General features: G+C 43.7%; 4 protein-coding genes across 4 annotated transcripts; 2 read left to right on the plus strand and 2 right to left on the minus strand.

Moving 5' to 3' along the window:
- Window positions 1-2,190: 2,190 nt before the first annotated feature.
- LOC118777193 (tenascin-R-like) lies at window positions 2,191-4,749 on the minus strand. The gene is made up of 5 exons (XM_036527959.1): window positions 4,679-4,749; window positions 4,187-4,453; window positions 3,265-3,540; window positions 3,044-3,148; window positions 2,191-2,913 (listed from the first exon to the last, which is right to left on the minus strand). The coding sequence occupies exons 1-5, from the start codon at window positions 4,746-4,748 to the stop codon at window positions 2,849-2,851; spliced, it is 783 nt and encodes a 260-aa protein (XP_036383852.1). The 5' UTR covers window position 4,749; the 3' UTR covers window positions 2,191-2,848.
- A 2,805-nt stretch (window positions 4,750-7,554) lies between these two features.
- LOC118776185 (granzyme A-like) lies at window positions 7,555-9,504 on the plus strand. Its single transcript, XM_036526298.1, has 5 exons — window positions 7,555-7,612; window positions 8,047-8,194; window positions 8,388-8,532; window positions 8,745-9,017; window positions 9,289-9,504. Exons 1-5 carry the CDS (start codon window positions 7,555-7,557, stop codon window positions 9,442-9,444), a joined length of 780 nt encoding a protein of 259 aa, XP_036382191.1. The 3' UTR covers window positions 9,445-9,504.
- Window positions 9,505-11,318: 1,814 nt separating this feature from the next.
- On the plus strand, window positions 11,319-13,300 carry LOC118776186 (granzyme G-like). The gene is made up of 5 exons (XM_036526299.1): window positions 11,319-11,372; window positions 11,626-11,767; window positions 12,008-12,146; window positions 12,324-12,479; window positions 13,289-13,300. Exons 1-5 carry the CDS (start codon window positions 11,321-11,323, stop codon window positions 13,298-13,300), a joined length of 501 nt encoding a protein of 166 aa, XP_036382192.1. The 5' UTR covers window positions 11,319-11,320.
- Window positions 13,301-15,093: 1,793 nt separating this feature from the next.
- Window positions 15,094-22,351, minus strand: LOC118776188 (cell division cycle protein 20 homolog B-like). The gene is made up of 8 exons (XM_036526300.1): window positions 22,328-22,351; window positions 21,388-21,625; window positions 18,693-18,910; window positions 18,178-18,272; window positions 17,778-18,003; window positions 17,088-17,213; window positions 16,795-16,912; window positions 15,094-15,416 (listed from the first exon to the last, which is right to left on the minus strand). Exons 1-8 carry the CDS (start codon window positions 22,349-22,351, stop codon window positions 15,283-15,285), a joined length of 1,179 nt encoding a protein of 392 aa, XP_036382193.1. The 3' UTR covers window positions 15,094-15,282.
- Between the last annotated feature and the right edge of the window lie 3 nt (window positions 22,352-22,354).

The raw sequence follows: 22,354 nt of genomic DNA on the forward strand, positions 1-22,354 counted from the left end.
CCTGGCCGCCTGGGTCTCTGGACTCATGCAGGGAACTGAGGGATATTTCCATTCATAAGCCTTTGTGTTGGGTTCTATTCCACCATTTCCCAGGAGTATCTTTTCAACACCTTTTCGATGAGCCATTTTCCCCAGCTGGCTAATCCCTCTGAAAAACTCATTCTGTTCAACACTTCGTGACAATGAAATTTTAATTTTGTGTTCTATCAAGGAAATCCTGATAAACTGATTGAACTATGGGTGGGGTTTGTGGGCATTTAGGGTGGGCACAGCCCTAAAACTCTGTGATTAATCAAAACTGGTGTGATTTTTGGCAGGAAGAGAGTGTTTGCCTTGGCTGGGAGCAGAACATTGAACATTTGGCCTTTTTTGATGTGGCACTGCATGGGCCACAGATTTCGCTAATTTAGGCCAGGGTGCATCTCCCATAAATCTCTCTCTGTAACAATATAGTGTTTACTGGGGAAGCAATGACAAGCTATAATAACATATAATAATAACTAATGATAGCCATGATAACAAAAATAACAAATCAAAAAAGCCAGTTGTACCTTCTCTCATCAACTTTAAATATTTTGAGTCTGGCCCACATTTAAACTGCTTAATTCAATCATTAGTTCCACACAGTATTTGTGATATTGTATTTTATTGTGAAGGTGTGGTCTTGCTTATGCTGTGATTGTGTAACACAACTCTCTCTCCCAAACTTTGTTTTTGACTGTATGTGTAACACAGCATTGTGGCTTTTCCTCCATGGTTATTTTGACAATGACTTCTGACATGTTCATGTTTTCATAGAACAGTTCATTTACTAATTACTCTGTGTCAGATGAAATGTATTACTGCTAATGGAAAATTCGCAATGTTACTTCTTTACATCGTAACTTTACAACACTTACAAGAGAGCCACCTGACAATCTGAATCCCTCATCTTCGTCATTTCAAGTATCATACCTGAGGAAATACTGCCAACTTGTGGCCATTTTGTAAATGGCCTTACAAAAATTTGACATGACACTCTATTGTTACTGTGCTATGCAATGCAGTCATTTAGAGCACATATGAGCAGGTATGTTTTAGCACAGACTGTTAGATTGTATTTTGAACTGGAGTTTTATAGCCCAGAATGTTACTATATGGGCTCATATGTTATAGGATAGGTTGCTGGAGTGTAGTATGACCTGGTGTTTCACAGGCCTGTCATAGTATAAACTGGAGTTTTATAGTATCAGCTGTTAGGTTAGAGCATGACTTGGTATGTGATAAGATAAGGTATTAGATTATAGTATAAAATGGTGTTTTAGTATATATATGTTAGTTTATAGTATGAGTTTGTGTCTGATTAGAGTATGTCAGCTTGACACACAGAATCACTCAGACACAGAATCACTCACTCACATAAACAGACACAGCCACACACAGACACAGAATCACTCAGTCACACAAACAAACAGGCTTGTATGTTTTTTTTTTTTTTTGCTCAGACACAACAACCATAAGAGCTGAAAGATGTGGCAGACTGCCATTCATCAGGAGTGAAAATACCAGACTGTTTTCAGTATTTTTTTATTTTGTAGAGTTTTACAGAACACTCATTACAACTGAGGCATTAAGAATCAAGATATAATAGAAATGACACCCATATAATTAAGACACCTGCTACTCCTGCCAGCCAGATAAACTTTTCATCTTATCTCACCATCTGAAGTTCATCTGATGTTTCACTGCAAGCTGACACTCTTCCCTATCCCTCGCAGCCTGTGCTCTGCTGTGCTCCACTGTAATGCGCTGTCTGAGGCTCTGCACTCTGCCACAGTGACCCATTGGCTGCAGTATTCATTCTCATAAAGTGCGGAAGAGACAGTCAGAAAGCCCTTAGTGGTGCCATGGCTTATAGTCTTACAAAATCAAATGCCACCGCTTAGTGGTGAGTCTGTGCAGCTTGTTTGGCTCCAATGTTACAGACAGAAATAAGACGCAATGTGCCTGCCATTGCGCAATTGACACTGTGAATCATACTCAGAAACATGGTCTCTGAGAAACACCACATACATTACATTCTGATGCAAAATACCCAGAGCACTGTAAGTCCAGACACATCCTGTGGCTCACCCATCATGATAACTTTCACTGCATGACTGCTGCTGCTACTCATGTATAATGGAGTCACTGCCAACAGCGTGTCTGCAAGCAGTCTCAGACCCCAAATGTCCTGAGCCAATTACGCACACAGTTGTATCTGCAAACAATTATCTTTTATGAAAATACTGTATATGAGAATATGAAACAGATTACATCTAATGATCTAAGACATCTAAGGCATGTGGGACATCAGCCCACATGCCTTATAATATAATAATTTCAGTTCTGACATGAATCCACATGATCTGGGCCTCAGCTACACAGTAGCAGTAAAAAAGGAACAAATAACACAGTGCATCCAAAGTGTCATCATTTGTGAAGACTTCAGTGCTGGCAGCAGAAAATGTTGGAGTAATTTAGGTTTGCTGAGTTCAAGAGCACAAATATTTCTGGACTTACAGTATTTTTTCTGTGTTTATTGCTCAATTGGCAACCCTTCTATAGTCACTGTTGCCCGCAACAAAGGTGTCTGACACCCATACATAATGATCAGCGATAGGATACTATCACTTCTATCATAATCGATATTCAGAGAAACTTAGGGGGAGCTGATTCTCTGCTTCTTCTTCATCCTGACCTAGTAGACTAAAGGCCAGTATCCGACTTAGGATTAGGCTTAGGGGCAGGGTTAGGGTTAGGGTTAGTGTTAGGGTCAGGGTCAAGGTCAGCATCAGGCTTAGGCTTCAGACCAACATCAGAATTACTATTAGACCTCCTGGGGTGTGAAAAACATTTCCTCTGTTGTCTCAACCGATGTACTTTCCACATCATCTGCAAAAAGAGAAATAAAGTGGAGCCTCAGTTTATTGTAAGAATGTGCTTTTTTACATATCAACGGTCATTTTTAGCTCTCTGTGTGTTTGTTTTTTAGTCTGTTTCTTTGTAAACATGGTTTACTTACAGTTCCTTTTCCAGTGGAAGTGACACAGTAGCCAGAAAAACAGGCCCAGGAAAACACACTGCAAACCCCGCAGCACCATGGCAACCACTGTGATTGCTGGGGCAGCTGGAAATCATGAGGTCAGGGAGATCAGAAAGAAGCACACACGCAAAAACACACACGCACACATATACACACACATATACACACACACACACACACACACACACACACAAACTTACATGTGAACAGAAACACGGTGACAGGCAGGCTGCTGGCTCCTGATTCGTTGACTGCTGTGATGTTCAGCATGTACTCAGTCTGTGGGAGGAGGCCAGTGATGGTCATGTGACTGCAGAATGGGAGTGTCAGGATGAAACCAGAGTGATGGCCGTGGAGGGAGGAGTAGGAGATGTTGTACTGAGCAGCCGTGTGAGACCCCCGCCCTGGGTCTGCCCAGCTTACAGACACACAGAAGAAGATGGAGTCAATGCGCACCCCCACTGGAGCCTCCAGATCTGGAGAAACACCACATACACACATCAGCATCAGAGAACGCATCACACATGGACATCATACACACATCATACACACACTATACACACACACCATGCACACATCATACACATATCATACACACCATATACACCACAAACACACCATGCACACAGCATGCATATCCATCACAGACACGATACACACTATACGCATGGGAGATACACACACACAGACCATAAACACACTGCACACACACACCATACACACACACACATAAGAGACACCATACACAATAAACACACACCACACATGCAGACACTACAGACACACCAGACACACACCATACATACACGTCAGACACAGACACCATATGCACACCAAACACATAAAACAGACACCAAACACACATCAGGTACATGTTTACATGCTCTACAGGCAGAAATACTTATGACTGTTTTCAGTTTGACAGGGAAAGTGAATTTAGCATTGTATTTACTGCTTTAACATAGAGAATTTCCACATTTAACACATTTATGTTATTTGTAGTAAATGTACTTTTCTTATGCTACAAGTTACCCATGGCTACATCTGCCAAATGTATCAAGAATAACAATGACAATTAGTAATTATATTGTCTGCATGTGACAGAGTGGATGCTGTACATACGTGTTGTTACGCTGACACATGCCGGCAGGCTCTGGACTGTCTCCGTGACAGTGGATATGCTGAATGTGTACTGCTCTCCAGGCTGCAGAGAGGTGATGAGGGTGGAGTTGGAGGGGGAGATGAAGGAGGAGGAGGAGCCAGTAGAGGACGTGTAGCTGATGTTGAAGCTGTGAGGGACGCTCTCCATGAAGGCAGGTCTGTCCCACCTGAGGGACACAAAGTCCGTCCCAACAGCACCCACCTCTACTTTGCCTGGAGGAGATGCACCTGTAAAGCAGGAACAGCCGGTGTGCACACTGATCTCTAAACCACAGGAATATACAAGCATGCCATTCTCAAGCTTACTGATCTTAACAATTTTCATAAATCTCCATCTGGAAGTTATATCACAAGAGATAAAATACAGACAGAGGCGACTATGAGAGATAATGACTACACTGTCCAGATGAGCGCCATCTGCAGGTGCATCATGCAAAGTGCAGGGAGGCTCACCCTGGCAGACGAAAGCGTGGTGCTCCTCGCACAGACGAGGCAGCAGCTTCCTGTCTCCTGCCAGGCTCATGTCCACGCTGCCACACCTGGGCCCCCGGCTCTCTCTGTACCACTTGTCGTAACTCAGCTTGTGCTTGTCCACCCAGTGCCAGCCACCGGGGGCGCTGTTCTGCAGGCCGATCCAGAGGCTGCCAGATTCCCTGTCCGTCTCCCGGAGCAGGAGGTTGTACTCGGCCTCGGTGTCAGCCACAGCCAGGTCCACAAAGTGCTTCCTGCAGTGTGCCCGTGCAGCTTCCCAGCTCTGCCCCGAGCGCACCACCACCAGTGAGAGATCCCCGAGCACGGCCGGGAAGCTCTGGCAGAACACTGAATACCAGGGAGGAGACACAGAGGGAAACCTGTGGCTAAGCAGATCAGCAACACTGATGGAGGCATGAAGATGATAAAAACTATACTTAAAAACCAAATCAAATGACAAAGGACAGAGTTAGGTGTTCAGTTCCAGTTTATTCAGCTCAGCTCTTATAACTGCAGCAGTGTGGTAGAGCTGGAAGAAACAGGCCTTGGAAGCCAAAGGCTGTCAGTTTGACTCTCCAGTGGGGCACTACTGTTGTACCCTGTGGCGAGCTATGTAACCCCAAATGCCTAAATAAATATCTGCCTGTGTTAAAACTGCAAAAACATACAGAGTAAAAACTGAGAGCTATGTAAGTTGCTCTGGATAAGGGCATCTGCTAACTGACTGTAACATTACTGAAAATAACTGCATGTGTTAGTCTCAAACAGCAGGTGACACCAAAGATCTCTCTGCTGACAGCATGTGCTTCTGCAGCAGTGGTCTCCCAAAGAGCCCAAAGTCCTAACAGTTAGAACACAGTGCATGCAACATCTCATTTATGACAGTCTTTACACATCCTCCTCAAAAGGACAACATTCTTTTCTAAGCAGAGACACAGACGTATGCAGCGGTGCTTTCCTATGGCTGTGCAGGTGAGACTGATTCTGTCTAGCACAGTGTACACAGACATCAGGCCAGTGATCATCACAAATCGTGTGATTAAGACTGTGTGATCCATTAACTGACAAAGCCAGCTAATAATATAACAATCCTGGCAATGCCATTCCCACATGTTCAGACACCAAATACTACACCCTCTGCATACTTCAGATTAAATTACAGGTCAAGCACATTTCCAGTCAGTTTAGATTGCAGATCAAAGATGTTTTTACCCCAGAATGTTGTCAGGCACCGCATTCCCGTCTGTTGGAGTTTTTACGTCTGAATGGAAACATCAATCTGTCCAGTCTCTAGACACAACTGATCTTCATCACCAGCTTCATTATCATCCAGAGTCTGAGATATTACACTTCTCCTAAGATTCCTCTCTCAGCGTTGGTATTTGACTACAGAATTCTCCTGCTTGTTTCTTCTAAACCTCTTAGATTCTTCTCTCTCACAATTTCTAGCAGTCTTCTACATTATTCTCTTAACCACTTCAAAACTTTTCTGGGATTTCTGTCTAATTGTCTCCGGGACTGCTCTCTATGGCTCCTTTTTCTCTCTGACACCAGAGTGGCAATGAAAGACTGAACTACGAGCAGGAGCTGAGCCTCTCACATTACAGGAATCTAATCCCTCCTGTTCAGGGCGGTGTATGAGGAAATGATTCTGTAAAAAAATGCAGCACAAAAACAAACAAATCATGGGTGACGTAATACATTAAGCAAAAAGGCTGGCCTAAGGTTAAATTTAGAATGTTTTCTTTGAATGAGTTTGCATTCCTTGTGCAGTTATGATTGTTGTATGTTTATGTTACTGTGTGGTTGTGATTGTGGAGTTTGTGTTGCTGTGTGGTTGTGATTGTGGAGTTTGTGTTGCTGTGTGGTTGTGGTTGTTGCATCACTGTGTTGCTGTGTAGTTGCAGGTTATTGATTACTCCTAACAAGCTACTAACCAGTCTCCTGCAGAGCCTGAAATAAACCCTCAAAATTTTTTTAAATGGTTTCACAATACTGACACCCTGTTGAAGTTGTTGGTTTATGAATTTCAACTTCACGATTTCATCACCTTTTGACTGTCAAACAATACATTTTCCACTGCTCTTCAAAGCCCTGTAGCCAAGTCCCAAGCTATTCTTAGAGACATAAAACCTGAAAACAGTTCCGCCTACTGTTTCTATTTTTAGAAGCTCTTCATTTAAAAAGAGGCAAACAGGTGCCATTGCGTGGCGTGAGGTGAGGTGTGGCTTCAGGAGCTCTGGAGGCATGGCTTCAGACACTTGCACTCCAGCTCTACTGCCTGCAGGCACAGAGCACATGCTGTACCTCAGCACTGTTCTGTTGGTCTGATGGTGCAATGCTTTATTTTACATTTAAAAAGAAATAAACAAAAACCTTTCAATGGCTTGGGATACTATGCTGGCCTTAGCAGGCCTCTAGTGGTTAAAAGCACTTACTGCAGGCACCACACAGTCAATGGCTGTATGATTGAGTGAGTGAGTGAGTGAGTGAATTAATTACAGAGGGAGTGACTGATTGAGTAAAGGAATGAGTTAATGGGTTAATGAGTGAGTGAGTGAGTGAGTGAATGAGTGAAAGGTTGCGAGAGTGACTGAGACCCACTTCCTCCAGCTGCAGCCAGAAATGGAAGCTTATACTCCTGCTTCACAGAGGCCAGTGTGCTTTAAGTGTGTGTGTGTGTGTTTGTGTGTCTGTCTGTCTGTCTGTCTGTTTGTGTATGTGTCTGTGAGTGTGTGTGTGTGTGTGTGTGTATGTGGTGATGAGGATCTTCCACTTCAAGGTAAACAGTGACAAGCCACTTCCTGTGTGTAAAGTATAAATGCCACAGACACATCAAACAGCTTCATTACATCACCATGCTCAAGCCCCAGACCTTCTGCCTCTGGTGCCTACTCCTCCTGCAGCTTCAGCTTGGTGAGTCCCTCAGCCCTGATGCCCTCATCTACACCTACAATGGCTTAGGAACATTGGAAGCATTAGAGGAGCATTAGAGGAGCATTAGGAGCATTACAAGCAGGAGAGGAGCATTGGGATACCGCAAGTAATATATTATAACATTTGGAGCAGGAGAGAAGCACGGGGAGCTGGAGAGGATTATTAGGACATTATATGCATTAGAATCGTCAGAGGCATAAAAGGAGCATTGGGAGCAGGAGAGGAGCATAAGGAGCTTCAGAGGAGAATCAGTTCTGCAATCACTGATGTATCACTGTATCAGTCATACATGAAGCAGTTACAGCACTACACTAATGACTGTAGTTATTAATATGACCATCTGTGTATACAAAGTAACAAGGATGTTGATATGTATATTACAGTAGATTGTGAAGTGCGTGTGTCTCCCTCAGGTCAGTGTGTGGAGATTATTGGGGGACAGGAAGTGGCCCCCCACTCCCTCCCATACATGGCTCTGCTGGAGAACTCCAAGGGAAATGCGTTTTGTGGAGGGGCGCTGATATTCCCCCAGTGGGTGCTGACAGCAGCACACTGCGAAGAGTGAGAGACTCTTTTTATTGCAAAAACAACAACCTGTCAGCGCATTTCTGTGTACCTGCCTGTGTCGCTGTAGGTGCTCCTGCCTGTGTACCTGTCCATGCTTTTGTCTGTGCTCCTTTCAGTGCTCCTGTCTGTGTACCTGTCCGTGTACCTGTCAGTGCTCCTGTCAGTAACTGTCCTCCCATCCTCTCAGTGCTCACAAGGTCCTGCTGGGAGTGCACTCGCGCTCTTCACAGGAGAAAGAGAAGGAGTGCCGACAGATCCGGAAAGTGAAGCACAGTGTTCCACATCCCTGCTATGACCCCGACAGCAAGGTCAACGACCTCATGCTGTTAAAGGTCAGCACTGCCTGTTCACAAGGTTTTAAACACATTCATAAATGTGTAGTTCATAAAACGGACAGATTCCATGGAGATGTTGCACTTATAGACTCTGAAAATGAGACACATCTAACTGTCAACAACTTGTCCATCTGCTTCTTTGTCAGTGCAATGTGCTGTATGGGTCACACAGCCTGTTACATAACCACTTCCTCCCTTCTTTTCTTCAGCTTGATAAGAAAATAAAGGTAACGAGAGCTGTCAAGCCCCTACCGCTGCCCCCCAATGCTAAAGACGTTCCCGCCGGGGTGTTCTGCAGCGTAGCGGGGTGGGGAACCACCAAAAACAATGGAAAAATGTCGGATGTGTTACGATCTGCTAATGTCACAGTCATCGACAGGCTGCTGTGTAACTCGAAAATGTACTATAACATGACCCCTGTCATCACCCAAGACATGCTGTGTGTGGGGTCTGTGGACAAGGCACGCTCGGACTCCTGCAGCGTGAGTCCTGGTTACTGAACACCTACACAACACAACTAAACCCTGCGCACAACACAACCAAACTCAACACACAGCTACTCCCTGCACACAAGCACACCTACACTCTGCGCACAACACAACTACACCCCGTACACGAACACACTGACAAGGGTCCATACAAATATCCAGTTGGCTGTAAGGGATGCCCTAGTGTAGGATGTGGTTTGACCGTTTGAATTTTGTTTGGGTGTGAAGAGACACGGTCTTGCTGATATCCTTCTCTGTGTTACAGGGGGACTCTGGGGGTCCCCTGCTCTGCCAGGGGATTTTCAGGGGTGTCACCTCATTTGGGAAAGGCTGTGGCATCAAGACGAAACCAGGAGTCTACACAGCACTCTCCAAGAAACACATCGAATGGATCCAAAAAACAATCCGCTCTGCACTCTGACTGTCTGGGCTCCTCGTCCTCATGTGGTCCATTTTGAAACCAAAAATCTGAACAGGGAAATTAAACTGCAATACAATGAACTGTGTCTCTAACAATTTTATCCATCAAGGACAATCTGATTAATGTTGATTCTTAAATTCACCAGATACGCATAAGATGTAAGTCCAAAATGCAAATCCATTCAAATTCTAAACTGTTTTTACTTATTTATATTATGCACATTGCAGTCTGTTGAGCATGGTCTTACAAAGCAGTTTTAGTTATAGTTTCTCCACCATCTGTCTCTATATCTTATTTCTAAGCATATTTATTACATGATTGTACTGCGTGTTTTAGATAAATAAAAATATTGAGAAGCAAAATGGTTGTGGTGTTTCATTTTGTTTAACAGTTACGGTTTACATTTTGTTGCAGTTTTGACAATAACAATATGGTAAAATATGGTAAAGCCTACATTATGCTCAATATATTAAACATTTAAGTGTAAAGTCCTGCATTTGAGAGTCTTGTCCACTGCATGAAGACTACAGGAAAACCCAGATCCACAACTTTGCATAAAGAAAGATATCATGCCAATATGCCATGTGAGAGCAGCTCTCGAACATCAGTGCAATGAATTGAAAGTCAAGATATAGATATAAAGATGCAGAGCTTCAGTCAGTGCATACAGTCCATCACCCTGGGCCAAAACCTACTGTTATCCATCACACAGGGCCAAAGCAGAGATGTGATATAATTCACAAGCATTCCTTGTTGTGCCGAAGTAAAATTACAGAGATCTGGACTAGCACCTGTGTATGTGCATCTCACTGCAGTGACATCTGGCTGGAGAGAAGTGGTTGGAAACTCAGCAAATTGTGCCGACAATCGAGGCTGTGTGAAAAAGGGCTGTGGGTTTCATTACTGGTAGAAGAGAAACCAGAGAGCCCTGCTTAGTGAGAGAGAGGTGGGATGCCTGGTGGCTTCTGACTCAGCTGTTTTACTGTTGGGGCAGAATTAGGTATATGTCATGTTTGCTGGCTACATCTATGAGCTCACCACAGATCATTTTTCAAACAGTCGTCTCACGCTTGGCTTTGCTGTTTCACATCCTGTCATTTCTGCACCATGATATTGAACTAAAATACAGAATTCTACAATGCCACTGCAAACAAATACTTTGAGTAAAATCACATTTTTACGACTGAGAAGCAAATACAAATTTACATCAGGTCCTGTGACATGTCCAAGGTTGTGCCTGAATAAGATCAGAGTCCTTAAGGTCTCAACATTCATGAAAACACACTAGATATGCAGTAGTACTTAGCTCTAACTGAGGTAGGTAGCTAACTCACTAGTTGGCTGGGACTTTTATATTTGCCAAGGAACATGGCCGTTTGGATCACTAACAAACATGGCTGGATAGCTAGCTAGCATGGTGAAGATGGCTCTCAAGCTGAAAGTGGCACACCCAGGAATCAAACCACTCCACTACACTTCTGCTCCATATGTGGTTTGAGTTGAGACAGCTCAGAGAGGGGCCCACATCCTGGAAAACCAGGCTGAAAGAGGTTTGGATGAGCAGGGCTCTGGGGTGTGTCAGCATGCACATTTGTCTCTGACTTGCTAAAATCTGCAGTGACTTTTGCTTCTCACTGGGAGCTGAATGTAAACCTCTGAGCAGGAGAAACTGATCATGTCTAACCTACTGAGGCACAACCCTTTCAAGGCTGCCTCTGAAACATGTTGGTGATGTAATGGTTTCTGCTACAGCTGACTTCAAAGAAACGCTTGTTCAAATGGCAGCCTCAAGTGTCAGAGAACAAAAAAGCCACATCCGATTACCTCTGTATCAGTGCATGAATCAGCAACAGAGACACACAATTGCACTCTGACCATGGCAGCAACCCTACTGATCTTAACAGCAATTCTGCTCAACATTCCAGCAGGTAGGGACAGCTTTTGCTCTTCTTTCCACAAATTCAAATCTGTCACAATGAAACAGTTTACACTGCAAGTCCCTTTGATTGGCTGCATCAGCACTAAGGCTTCTCTGAAGCTATATTTAAAATGAGGGTAAGTCTTCTATAAAATTATATTGAATTTTTTCTTTATTTATAGATCCATTGCTGTTGAATGAACAAATGGTAAATGAATGAATAGTAAGTTCATTCCTCCTTGTCTCATTATAATTCCTGACAGATGAGTGTGTGGAGATTATTGGTGGTAAAGAAGTTAGGAATCACTCCGTGCCCTTCATGGCCCTTGTCCGGAGTAGAGAAGGTATCTGTGGGGGTGCCCTGATTAAACCAGACTGGGTCCTAACAGCAGCACACTGCCAAGCGTGAGTCACACACGGTCACACCATCTGACCAAAGCCATGCACAATCACATAGCCTGGCAGCAGAAACACATGGTCTCTGAGTCCAATCACAGTCACATATGGTCAAACCATCTTAAAGGAAAAACAACAATTTCAGACCATGATGCAGATAAGAATTATAATTCATGATCATTGCTATTTAGAAGATTATCCTCATAACACCAGCGCTGTGCCTTTCTCCTGTGAAACTCTTTAAAACAGAAGGAAGATGACCGTGACTCTTGGAGCACTCTCTCTTACTCAGAAGGAGAAGGAGAAACAACAGTTCACTGTGACTCAAACATTTCCCCACAATCAGTTCAACAATAAAACGGGTGAAAATGACCTCATGCTGCTGAAGGTGAAGTCATTCTTAAATCTTTCACTGCTGAGAGTAAGGTCTATCTGAAATTACATTTAACTTTGCAATACAAATGTCTGCATTGACTTTTACAGCGAAGAGCAGATCTTGTGCCATTAATAACAGCTGAAGAAGACATTTTATATAAAAACTATTTTAATCTGTTTTAATTTACAGATGAACAAACCAGCAATACTCAACAAGTTTGTCAGCACACTGGCACTCCCAAAACCACAGACAGATGTCAGAACAAAAATGCAGTGCAGTGTTGCTGGCTGGGGCATAACCAAACCCAAGAAGACACAGCCATCGGACAAGCTGATGCAAGTGACAGTGAGGGTTGTCAGCAGAGATAAATGCAGGAAGTTCTACAAGCGCATCAAAATCACAGAAGAAATGCTGTGTGCCTGGGACAAACATGGGAAAAAAGACACCAGCAGGGTAATGCCAGGGCCTCCAGCCCCTCACCTCGAAAAACCACACATACAGCTTCCATCTAATGAAAACACCCTTCTGATTCTCATCTACACCACTATAGCAACATGAAATGTCTGTTCACTATTCCATAATACGATGACTGTAATTAATAAGGATAAATCCTGATTGGTTGTGGGGTGAGGTTGGGGGATTGGGTGTGAGGTGGAAGTGTACGAATGACTCCTGGCTTTGCTTTCTTTAGGGAGACTCCGGAGGGCCTCTGGTTTGTGGGGGACAGTTTACAGCTGTCGTTTCGTTTGGTCTCAAACCTGGAAAGGCACCTGGAGTTTACACTTTGCTGACGCCAAAATACATCAAATGGATACACCAGGTTATTGGTGGAAATCTGTGAGTGCACTCCTGCATATACCGCAGACAGAAAAAGAGAGGAAGCTCTTGTGCCTTGAGTATTTCTGTTTCTGTATTCATGTATAAATGTATTCAATTACTTCATGCAATATGACCAATTTTATTTGAGGAGGCAAAATAATGTATCAGATAATACAATTTTCTATGTATTTTTGTCTGTTGTCACATTTCATGAAATAAAAAAATGTGTAAAAAACAGGGTTCTGCGAAATATTTCTAAGAAATAAATTTTATACAATGCAAGAAATTAAGTTTAAAGTTTTTTTTTAACCTCCCACGCCCCATTCTTGTGTTAGAATCTGAACTGATGCTCTCAAGTTGTTATTCCCACCCACCACCTTCAGTGCAACAAAAAAACCTCTGCAGTCTGCCCCATATGACCACTCACAGAACTTTGCTGATCTTTAAGAGTCACTGCTGAAATGAGCTCTGCTTTAAGGGTTGATGTTGAAATGTTAACATGATTTTACTTGAAATGGTAAGCCCTTTGTAATAATTCAAATGTGTACTTTTTTACCCCTTAACAGCTCCAGGAGATGTAATCTTAAATGGGTCTTCACAAGGAGTGAAAGAATTATTGTGCGGAGAGAAAAGTCTTCATACCTTTACTTTGTCAACAGGTGTAATATTTGTAACACACAGAATAATAATGTTCCTACATCCTTGGGAAATGTTGAATATGGTTTTACGAACTCTCAATTAAATAGAGCAGTGGTTGGAAACTCAGCAAATTGTGCCGACAGTTGAGGCTGTGTGAAAAAGGGCTGTGGGTTTCATTACTGGTAGAAGAGAAACCAGAGAGCCCCGCTTAGCGAGAGAGAGAGGTGGGATGCCTGGTGGCTTCTGACTCAGCACTTGTTTCAAGATTAGGCAACTGATATTTATTGAAATAAATGGTTATTCATTACACTGTGACCAAAAGTGTGAATTTTCCATTTATCACCTTTAGTGCAAAGGCTGGGACATTGATGATGTAGGAGAAGTGCATGACAGTATGGTGGCGAGCCTAGTTCCCAGGTTCCAGGAATCAAAGCGAGAGATTCACTGTGTCATCTGCTGATGACAGCCATGAGCACACAGTGGCAGAGTACATTGGCGCTGTTCCAGCAGGGACAGAGGTAAGTATTTTAGCCATGGTTCGGTTGTCATGCTGCCTCTTGGTGCTCTGTGGGACTTTCCAAATGTGAAATAGTCTCACTGACTTGTGTGCACTGTAGGGTTGCATGTATCTTGCCTTGTGCTCCTGCCCGGGTGCAGAGGCTGTTGCACTGCGGCGAGCTTAGTGTTCAACTGGCATTCATGAATAGTCAGGTAGTAAACAAACAAAGTTAATGAAGAGAAACAAGGCACTCAGTCTCTACAGTCTCCAAAAATGGAGACTCAAGGATTCAAGACTCAAGGAGGATTGAAATTACATGCTTAAGAGGGATCAATAAAGTGAACAATAGAAGCCATATTGTTTTCTCAGCAGAGATTGAGATTGCGAGATTAGATTAAGGCACAGCTAGTGGTGTGTGCAAGATTAGTCAGATACACAGATAGTGGTGTGTGTGAGATTAGTCAGATACACAGATAGTAGTGTGTGTGAGATTAATCAGATGCACAGATAGTGGTGGATCATATGTGCTCATATGTAAACATGGATAATCATATGCACATCAGCAAAAAAAAGGTTACAAGACGTTTTGACTCCAATCAGGCTTTTAAAATGGTACAGCATATTTGAATTTTCAAAAAGCTCTACATAGAATACCACATGAGACTGAATAGGTAACAAAAACATGTGGGAATGAAGCATGCTATCCCCTGAGGCATAAAAACTGAGTGCTGTGGAAAATGGAGATCCTTAAGGATCAGTGCTGGGACCTTTTGCTTTTCCCTAAGTGTGGTCATGTAATTGACCAAGATGAAAAGAATTAGTTGACAAATACTTAAATTAACAGATATAAAATTCTAAGAGGAAAACACTTCAGAAGTTCCAAAATGATGGAAGAACACCTGAATAAGATCCAGAAGCAGCCAGCTACTTGGTATTGAATTTGTATTCAGTGAAAATGCAACACTGGGGTACATGTAGGTGGACTCTGGTTTTGGGGTATATTCAGGTAGACTCCATTATTGGGGTATATTTAAGTAGATATTTAAGTAGTGCATTTTGGTAGCCACTGGTATTGGGGTACATTGAGCTAGACTCCAATTCTTGGTTATATTTAGACTGTGGTATTGGGGTATATTTAGTTAGACTTTGGTCTTGGGATATATTGAGGTAGACTCTGACATTGGGGTGTATTTAGGAAGGCTCTGGTATTGTGCTGTCCTCCTTCTGATGGCTGCTCCACAGACAGGCCTGCTGATCTGAACCGCCTGAGAGGATCCAGCTCTCACAGGTACTCAACACCATATGCAGAACTCGCCCTGTGTGGCCTGAAAAAAAAACATTACATCATCTCAACAAGGAGAGCAGGTGACATTGCACCCTCCTGATCAGACTGACAGTTATTCTAATAAAAAGTAAAGAATGAAGTGACACCCTCTCCTTTCCCACTCTATCTTTGTCACAACTTGACTCAGTGACAGACTGCATGTTCATTGATTGAGTTTGGGTTTCCATTTGATTCTATGATTGAAATGATGATTGATTAAAACTCCACTTACAACAGAACCTTTTACCAAATTCTGTACAGAACATCTCCCTGTGTTCAACGTCAATAATTCACTAAACAAATTAAACAAACAAGCACTGTTTATGGAGTATTTTGTTGCCATTTAGTGATCTAGTGTTAAAATGAGGCACTATCATTACTTTGTGAAAGTGCTCAGTCACTGGGAGAGTTATGAAGTGACCATCTTTAAGGGCTGGAACATGCTGCATTCACAACTGCCGTTACTTTGAGTTCACCACATGACACATCACTTATGACTAAGATATGAGAGAAGCTATACACCACCACAACCCTCTGAAATACTGATGTCAGTGGGCCTTTGAGAACCACAGCTTCTGAAGTGGTGTGTCAGAGACTTCACATAAGTAGTTCGCTACTATGTCATGTGGTGAGGAGGCATCAGAGAGCATGTGGAATGTGTGATGCTCAGGGTTTCCATTTATGCACATTTATAGACCTTTGGTCAGCTGCACAAAGAAACAATACCATCCATCATTGACCGTGTTTGCTTACACTTGGTTTTAAAATGCGTCTTGAGCGATTGGATCACAAGAGGACAGCACTAAATACAAGTGTAAACGACCACCAAGATCACTCAAACCACTTGCCGAGGTGGTCTGGGATGCATTTGACCACAATGACTTTGTCCTGCCAATCTCAACAGTTGGAATAACATGTATATTAGTTCTCGAAACATTTTTGTTTTCTTAACTAGCCCATGCTAAACAAATCTGGCGCTTGTCTGGTGACAGAGACTGACGCAATAACGTAATAACAAAATCTGAACACAAGTGGTCAGCTGGACACCTTGGAGACACATACAAACACAGGTGTAAACAGCAACGTGTCTCGACTGTCCACTTGTGATCCGATCGGCCAAGATGCATTTTAAAACCAAGTGTAAACAGGGCCATTTAGACACATAATTATGATGATGAACATAGTGCTGTACAACATAAATGTTGATCTGGAGTCTGCCATATTTGCTGGCAGACCATTTGGGTTAGGTAAGCTGCCAAAGAAGGACACAGCTGTGGCCTACCTGGGAATCATGCCACCAGCCTTTGGGTTGCAAGCCCTGCTTGTAACAACCCCCCCCCCCCCCCACACCCACACATACACACAAAACGCACACTCACCCTGAAGCTGGGTGTGTTTGGTGAGGGATGGATAGCTCCAGGAGATGATATGATGATGAGGAAGACCATGGGCAGTGAGTAGCTCCTTCCTCCTCATGCTCCACAGCAGACAGCAGATCTATCCAGGACATACAAACTGTCTCACATGTAACATCCACCCTTACAGAAACTGTCTCACGTATGTGTAACTGCCCTGACCACACAAAGGTGCCCCATAACAGGCTCTTTTTAGTAGCCAAAGCAGTGCTCAACCATGAATGAACAAGGTGACCAATAAGACAGATATGGCTCACCTGTGAGTTTGTGGGAGTGGACTGCAGACAGGTTTCTGTGTTTGTGTCCCAGATCCTCAACATCCCATCACCCATACCGCCCCCCACTGCCACCACCTCTGACTGCCAGGGGCACCAACCCAGGGCCTGCAGATGCACATCCCACCATCAGCAGATATTTTACATGTAGCATGAGCTCCACCCACCATCAACACAGTTATTCTACATGTACTATGAACTCCACCTACCATCAACACAATTTGTTTGAGTTTTATTTTAAAAAGGAAAGTACATAAATCCATTTTTTGTTCAACAATGAGCAATTATTGTTTGTATTAAACTGTTGTTTCATGCCTCACTTAGCATGAGCTTGCTGCTTAAAAGCAGCATGAAAGTCCTGTCATGTCTTCTTGTTTCTATATTTTAAGGAAGAATCTAATTAGTTGCAACTTTCAATGATGTTACACAAAGTACAAGTAATAATGTATGGCATCTAATACGCAATGTGAGTGGATTTCAGTTTGAAAGTATTATTTGACTACAAACTAATAAGGGTACCACGTTACCTGGTACCACTTGTGTTAGTGCCAGTGATTATGAATGATGGATGTCATTTTATAGCATGCTGAATCAGTCTGAGGGCCCTACTCTTGGGGTGTTCTCTGGTATGGTTCTGACATCTATGGTTTTACTTTCCAGGGGTGATCTGACCTTGACGGCAGTTGGATGTGGGATGGTGGATATGGAGCGCTGGTTCCCTGTGACTCCTGGGTCGCTGGGCCATATGCAAAGGAGACCATCCGTGCTCCCGCTGGCCAGACGGTGACCGCTCTCAGACCACTCCAGACCACACACACCCTTCTGCAGCCGAGCCCCACCCACCAGTGCCCTGGAGGCCCGGGGGTCATGGTGATGCAGGAACCCCAGGAGAGAGCCGCTGGACAAGACACAGCAACATCATTTACAAGACATAATCCATAATCTGGGTTTCCTTAGTGAGAGAACACACACGCACACACACACACGTGCACGCACGAACGCAGGCACACACGAACGCACGCACGCAGGCACACACACACACACACACACACACACACATACAGTGCAGTACCTGCTGAGAAGCTGTTGATTCCAGCTGAGTGCTCCCACCTGTGAAAGATGTCCCTGGATACTCCTTACTCTGCTCCTGTGTTCCACATCCCACAGCTGCAGAGATAGCCACTGTTACACACATCCTCTCTGTCACATTTACACAAACGCACACATGTCTGTCATATCAATTCACATATGTACACACATAGGGAACGTCAAACCTTAAGTGAGTGCACCTGCGATGAGTGGTCAGTTTGACTGTGTTGAGAGCCACAGTGTTGAATGTGATGGTTCTGACTGTTGCGTGTGACTAGGTTAAGCGCTGAGAGTGACCGTGTTGAGCATGACAGAGTTAAGTGTTGAGTGTGACTGGTTTCAATGTGAGTGTTTTGAGCCTGAATGGGGTTGAGTGTGAATGGGCTGAGAGTGAATGAATTGAGTCTGACTGGTTTGAATGTGACTGTGTTGAGCTTGAATGGTGTGAGTGTGCCTGGTTTGAGTGTGAATAGATTGTGTTATCTGGGAAAGGTGTACCTGAATCTCTCCATCGTTTGTCCCAATGGCCAGAGTACTGCCATCTTTACTCCAGGAGACGGAGCAGATGGAGCAGGTGAAGGTAGTGCAGGTGGAAGTATGTGGGTTCAGGTGCAGGCAACCCTGCAGATTCTGGGTCGCCCCGTTCCACATGGCCACCATATTGCCCAAAGCCAGTGCTACCAGGCCCCGCCCACTCCAGTCCAGCAGATTTAGATCTGAGGAGGAAACATTGTCATAGTAATGAGGACAGTGGTCAGTGTGCATATGACCACCAAAACATCTGCAAGGAAAATCAGACAGTTCTGTGAATTAAGTTTAAAATGAAATGTACCAAATACAAAAATATACATATTATTGTGAGGAGATTGAAAGTAAGATTATTAAAAGCGCAGTCTAATCAGAGTGCCACAGCACACTAAGTCAGTAACTGCAACTACTACTGTTCAAGGAAAAATGTGGAATCTTTCCCTACACGTTTGGAATGCAAACACAGCTCAGAGTCACGGCGTCACACACAGCGTCACCTGCTGCAGTTCCTGGAACATTCAGCCTGCATATGAGCATATGCTGGCACTCTCAGGCAGAACGCAGGCTGTGTCCCACTACATGCACCAGCGCACACAAGCATACTGCACACTAATATGCGATATAATATCACATCCATGTCAGTATGCCACCTGGGACACAGCCCCAGTCTGCAGGGCGAAACTGAGACTCCAGCATATGCACCATTGCTATATTCTGTTCCATGGTTATGGTCTGTTTTGTGTTTGCACCATTCTGTGTCTGTGTGATGTTCTGTGTTGTGTTACGTTCCGTGTTCAGTGATCTATGTTGTGTTTTGTGTTCAATGACTGTTGTTGTGCGTTACATACAATAGTTGTTCTGCAGTCCAGGGATCGCCATCCTCAGCTGTGGCTCTGGGTAGCTGCAGTGCATGCTGGGAGCTCTGTCCAGGACGGAAAAGGGCTGCAATCTAGAGCAGCAGGCTGAAACAAAACACAACACAGGAAGCCATGTGCCATGCACAAGACACTCGACATGAGGCTGGAACACAACTTCATACACACACCAACCAATATAAACCCCTCTCCAATTCACACACCTGCCAATACACACACAACTAAAATACACACACTTGTCTCTTAGGACACAACTGCCAATAGGCGCACCTCGCTAATACACACACCGGCTGATACACATATCTTTCCAATACACACACCCATCTCATATATACGTCTCTCCTACACACATACTGCTATGTTTTTATCAAACATGTTGTGTTTGTGGTGGTACTGAGGCATGTAGCGGGACGTCTGTATTTTTAACACGGTTTGTTCTGCTGCTGGCTGCCTGCAGTGTGGAGCTCTATGTGAACGCATCTGCAGTCTGCAGAGAAACAGCATGGCCCCTTGCCTCGCTCGCCAGCCACAGGAACAGGAAGCACAACCCGTGCTGCTAAATGTCACTGACATTTTGTCAGGTTTGTGGGTCTCGCTCTTTAGAGACCACCGTGTGACTGTGACATACAGTGCGGTGTGTCAGAGGGGAGGGACATCTAAGAGCCTGCAATGCTGGGAAATGGCGGTCTGTAAGCTGAGTGTCTCGGAAATGGCAATCTGTAAACAGATTTTCCAGTGAGTGTGGAACACCATCTGTCCAAACTCATGCTCTGGCCAGAGGCCCTCATATCAGCAACACATTCTGTGTGAAGTCTTATCAACTCTGGCTAAACTTTCACAGACATGGGAAATCCAGCAACAAGACAGACTACCAGAACAACACAGATCTATGGGTCATACTCTCACCTGTGTTTGTCTGCCCCTCTCAGATCTGATCAATACCAATGGCTCCTCACCACAATGTGAGATGAACAATCTGACAGAAAATGGCTGCACTTCACCCCCCAGATCCTGAGCTGAAAAGCACTACACAATGAGAGAGTTCTGCATTTTACTGTACCGTTTCTCCCAGACTCAGTATCTGTGTCCCCGTCTTTCCAAAAGTATTCCTGGAGTTATAAGAGAATTTTATATTTCAGTCAAGCTGCAGGCAAAAGCCACATAAAAATAGCAAGATGCTAGAAAGAATACACCTACTCAATCCCAGCCCTAACCAATCAAAACCTTCCCCTCCTTGCATCCTGATTAATTAGAACCTTGTGTGAGGAGGGTCATGTGCATTATAACAGAGACGAGTGATGGAATTCCATTGACAGGATGTAAGGGGACATACCTGATGGATGACATTCTTTCCCCCATAGGGTGCTGAAACTGGTGAAATGTCATTGCAATCCAGACATGCCTCCTCCACCTCCACAGGGGCAGCACTACCTGAAAATGAGAGATCATAGACAACAAAGATAAAAATATCTATATGTATATGTAAAGGTCGGCCGGAAAACTCAGAGCCATGGACATGACAGTGCAATATTGTAAAATCTTTACAGACTAAAGGCTTGTGGACATAAAAAGCTGTAACCAGCGATGCATACACGGTCAGCATTAAAAAAACATGTTTCGACCTCAGTAAAGGAAGCACATTACCATGTGACAATATTTGATACATCTTTTTTTTCATTGGGTTAGTTCGTAGGTTGGTTGGTTAGTTAGTTGTCCCATATTGCTATAAACAGGAGTAATTCCAAGCATGCATGTATTGATGTTGCACTGAAGACGAACGGGCCTCTAACCTTTAAGGTAAGACGACTCAGGTTGACCAAGATGCGAGTCAGACTGTGAGGTGCTATGTGGCGGAGAGTCGAGCGGCAGCTTCTGACAAACAGTGTCGTATTCTGTGGTGTATGAGTGCTGCCATCCTGTGGTCATTGGGCTGCTCGCAACAGGGATTCCATCACTGTTTAGTCTTTTCACGATTCTGCTCTTGAATCGGCTGTATGAGAAGCTCGGCGCTCTGTGTTCTCTGTTCGCCTATGAACATATTTTATCAGAATAATTCACACATGTCGGAGTAAGGTTTTTGCTTTGTCAAAGCCGCTGCGCATGTTTGTATGAGTCAGTTAGCATTGCCAAATAGCGTAGCATGGCTTGTTACTGTCAATATTCTTTAAGACAATTTTGTACATAGCTGTTTCACAATTACATCACAGTATCATGAATATAAAAACTGTAAATGAACATAGACATTGATATATGTTCTGCCCGAAGTCTACGTATAGTGAAACGGCTAGCGTGTAAAAACAAATTACAGGGAAAAAAAAACAATTACAAACGGCATCCTTTAATGTCTTGCACAGCTAAACTATTTAGGCTGGTACTGGAGGAAAATGGAGTTACGCAAAACCTGTAGTTGTAACTTCTAGCACGTCAAAAGAATTGATTTGCTTCCGTAAATATCCACTTGGATTAGAATGTATCTTAATAGCTCAGTGAATAACACGTCCTCGAAGAAGACGCTCTGCTAAATTAGGGCAACTTTATCCAAATCACGCACCCCCCCCCCCCCCCCCCCGCCCAAAAAAAAAAAAAAAAAACTTAACAGAAATTAACGCTGTACAGAAAGGTATGGTATTCAAACGTTTGTAAGAGCTGCAGGACTGTTTGCCAGCTAAGGCCACCTCACTACTGTGTGTAACCAGGATACTGCACTGATTTAACTTTCCTAAACCCCACCTTCGCTGTTCCGCCTTTCCTCATCCA

This window comes from Megalops cyprinoides, chromosome 4 (assembly GCF_013368585.1).
Source record: "Megalops cyprinoides isolate fMegCyp1 chromosome 4, fMegCyp1.pri, whole genome shotgun sequence".
Taxonomy (NCBI): domain Eukaryota; kingdom Metazoa; phylum Chordata; class Actinopteri; order Elopiformes; family Megalopidae; genus Megalops; species Megalops cyprinoides.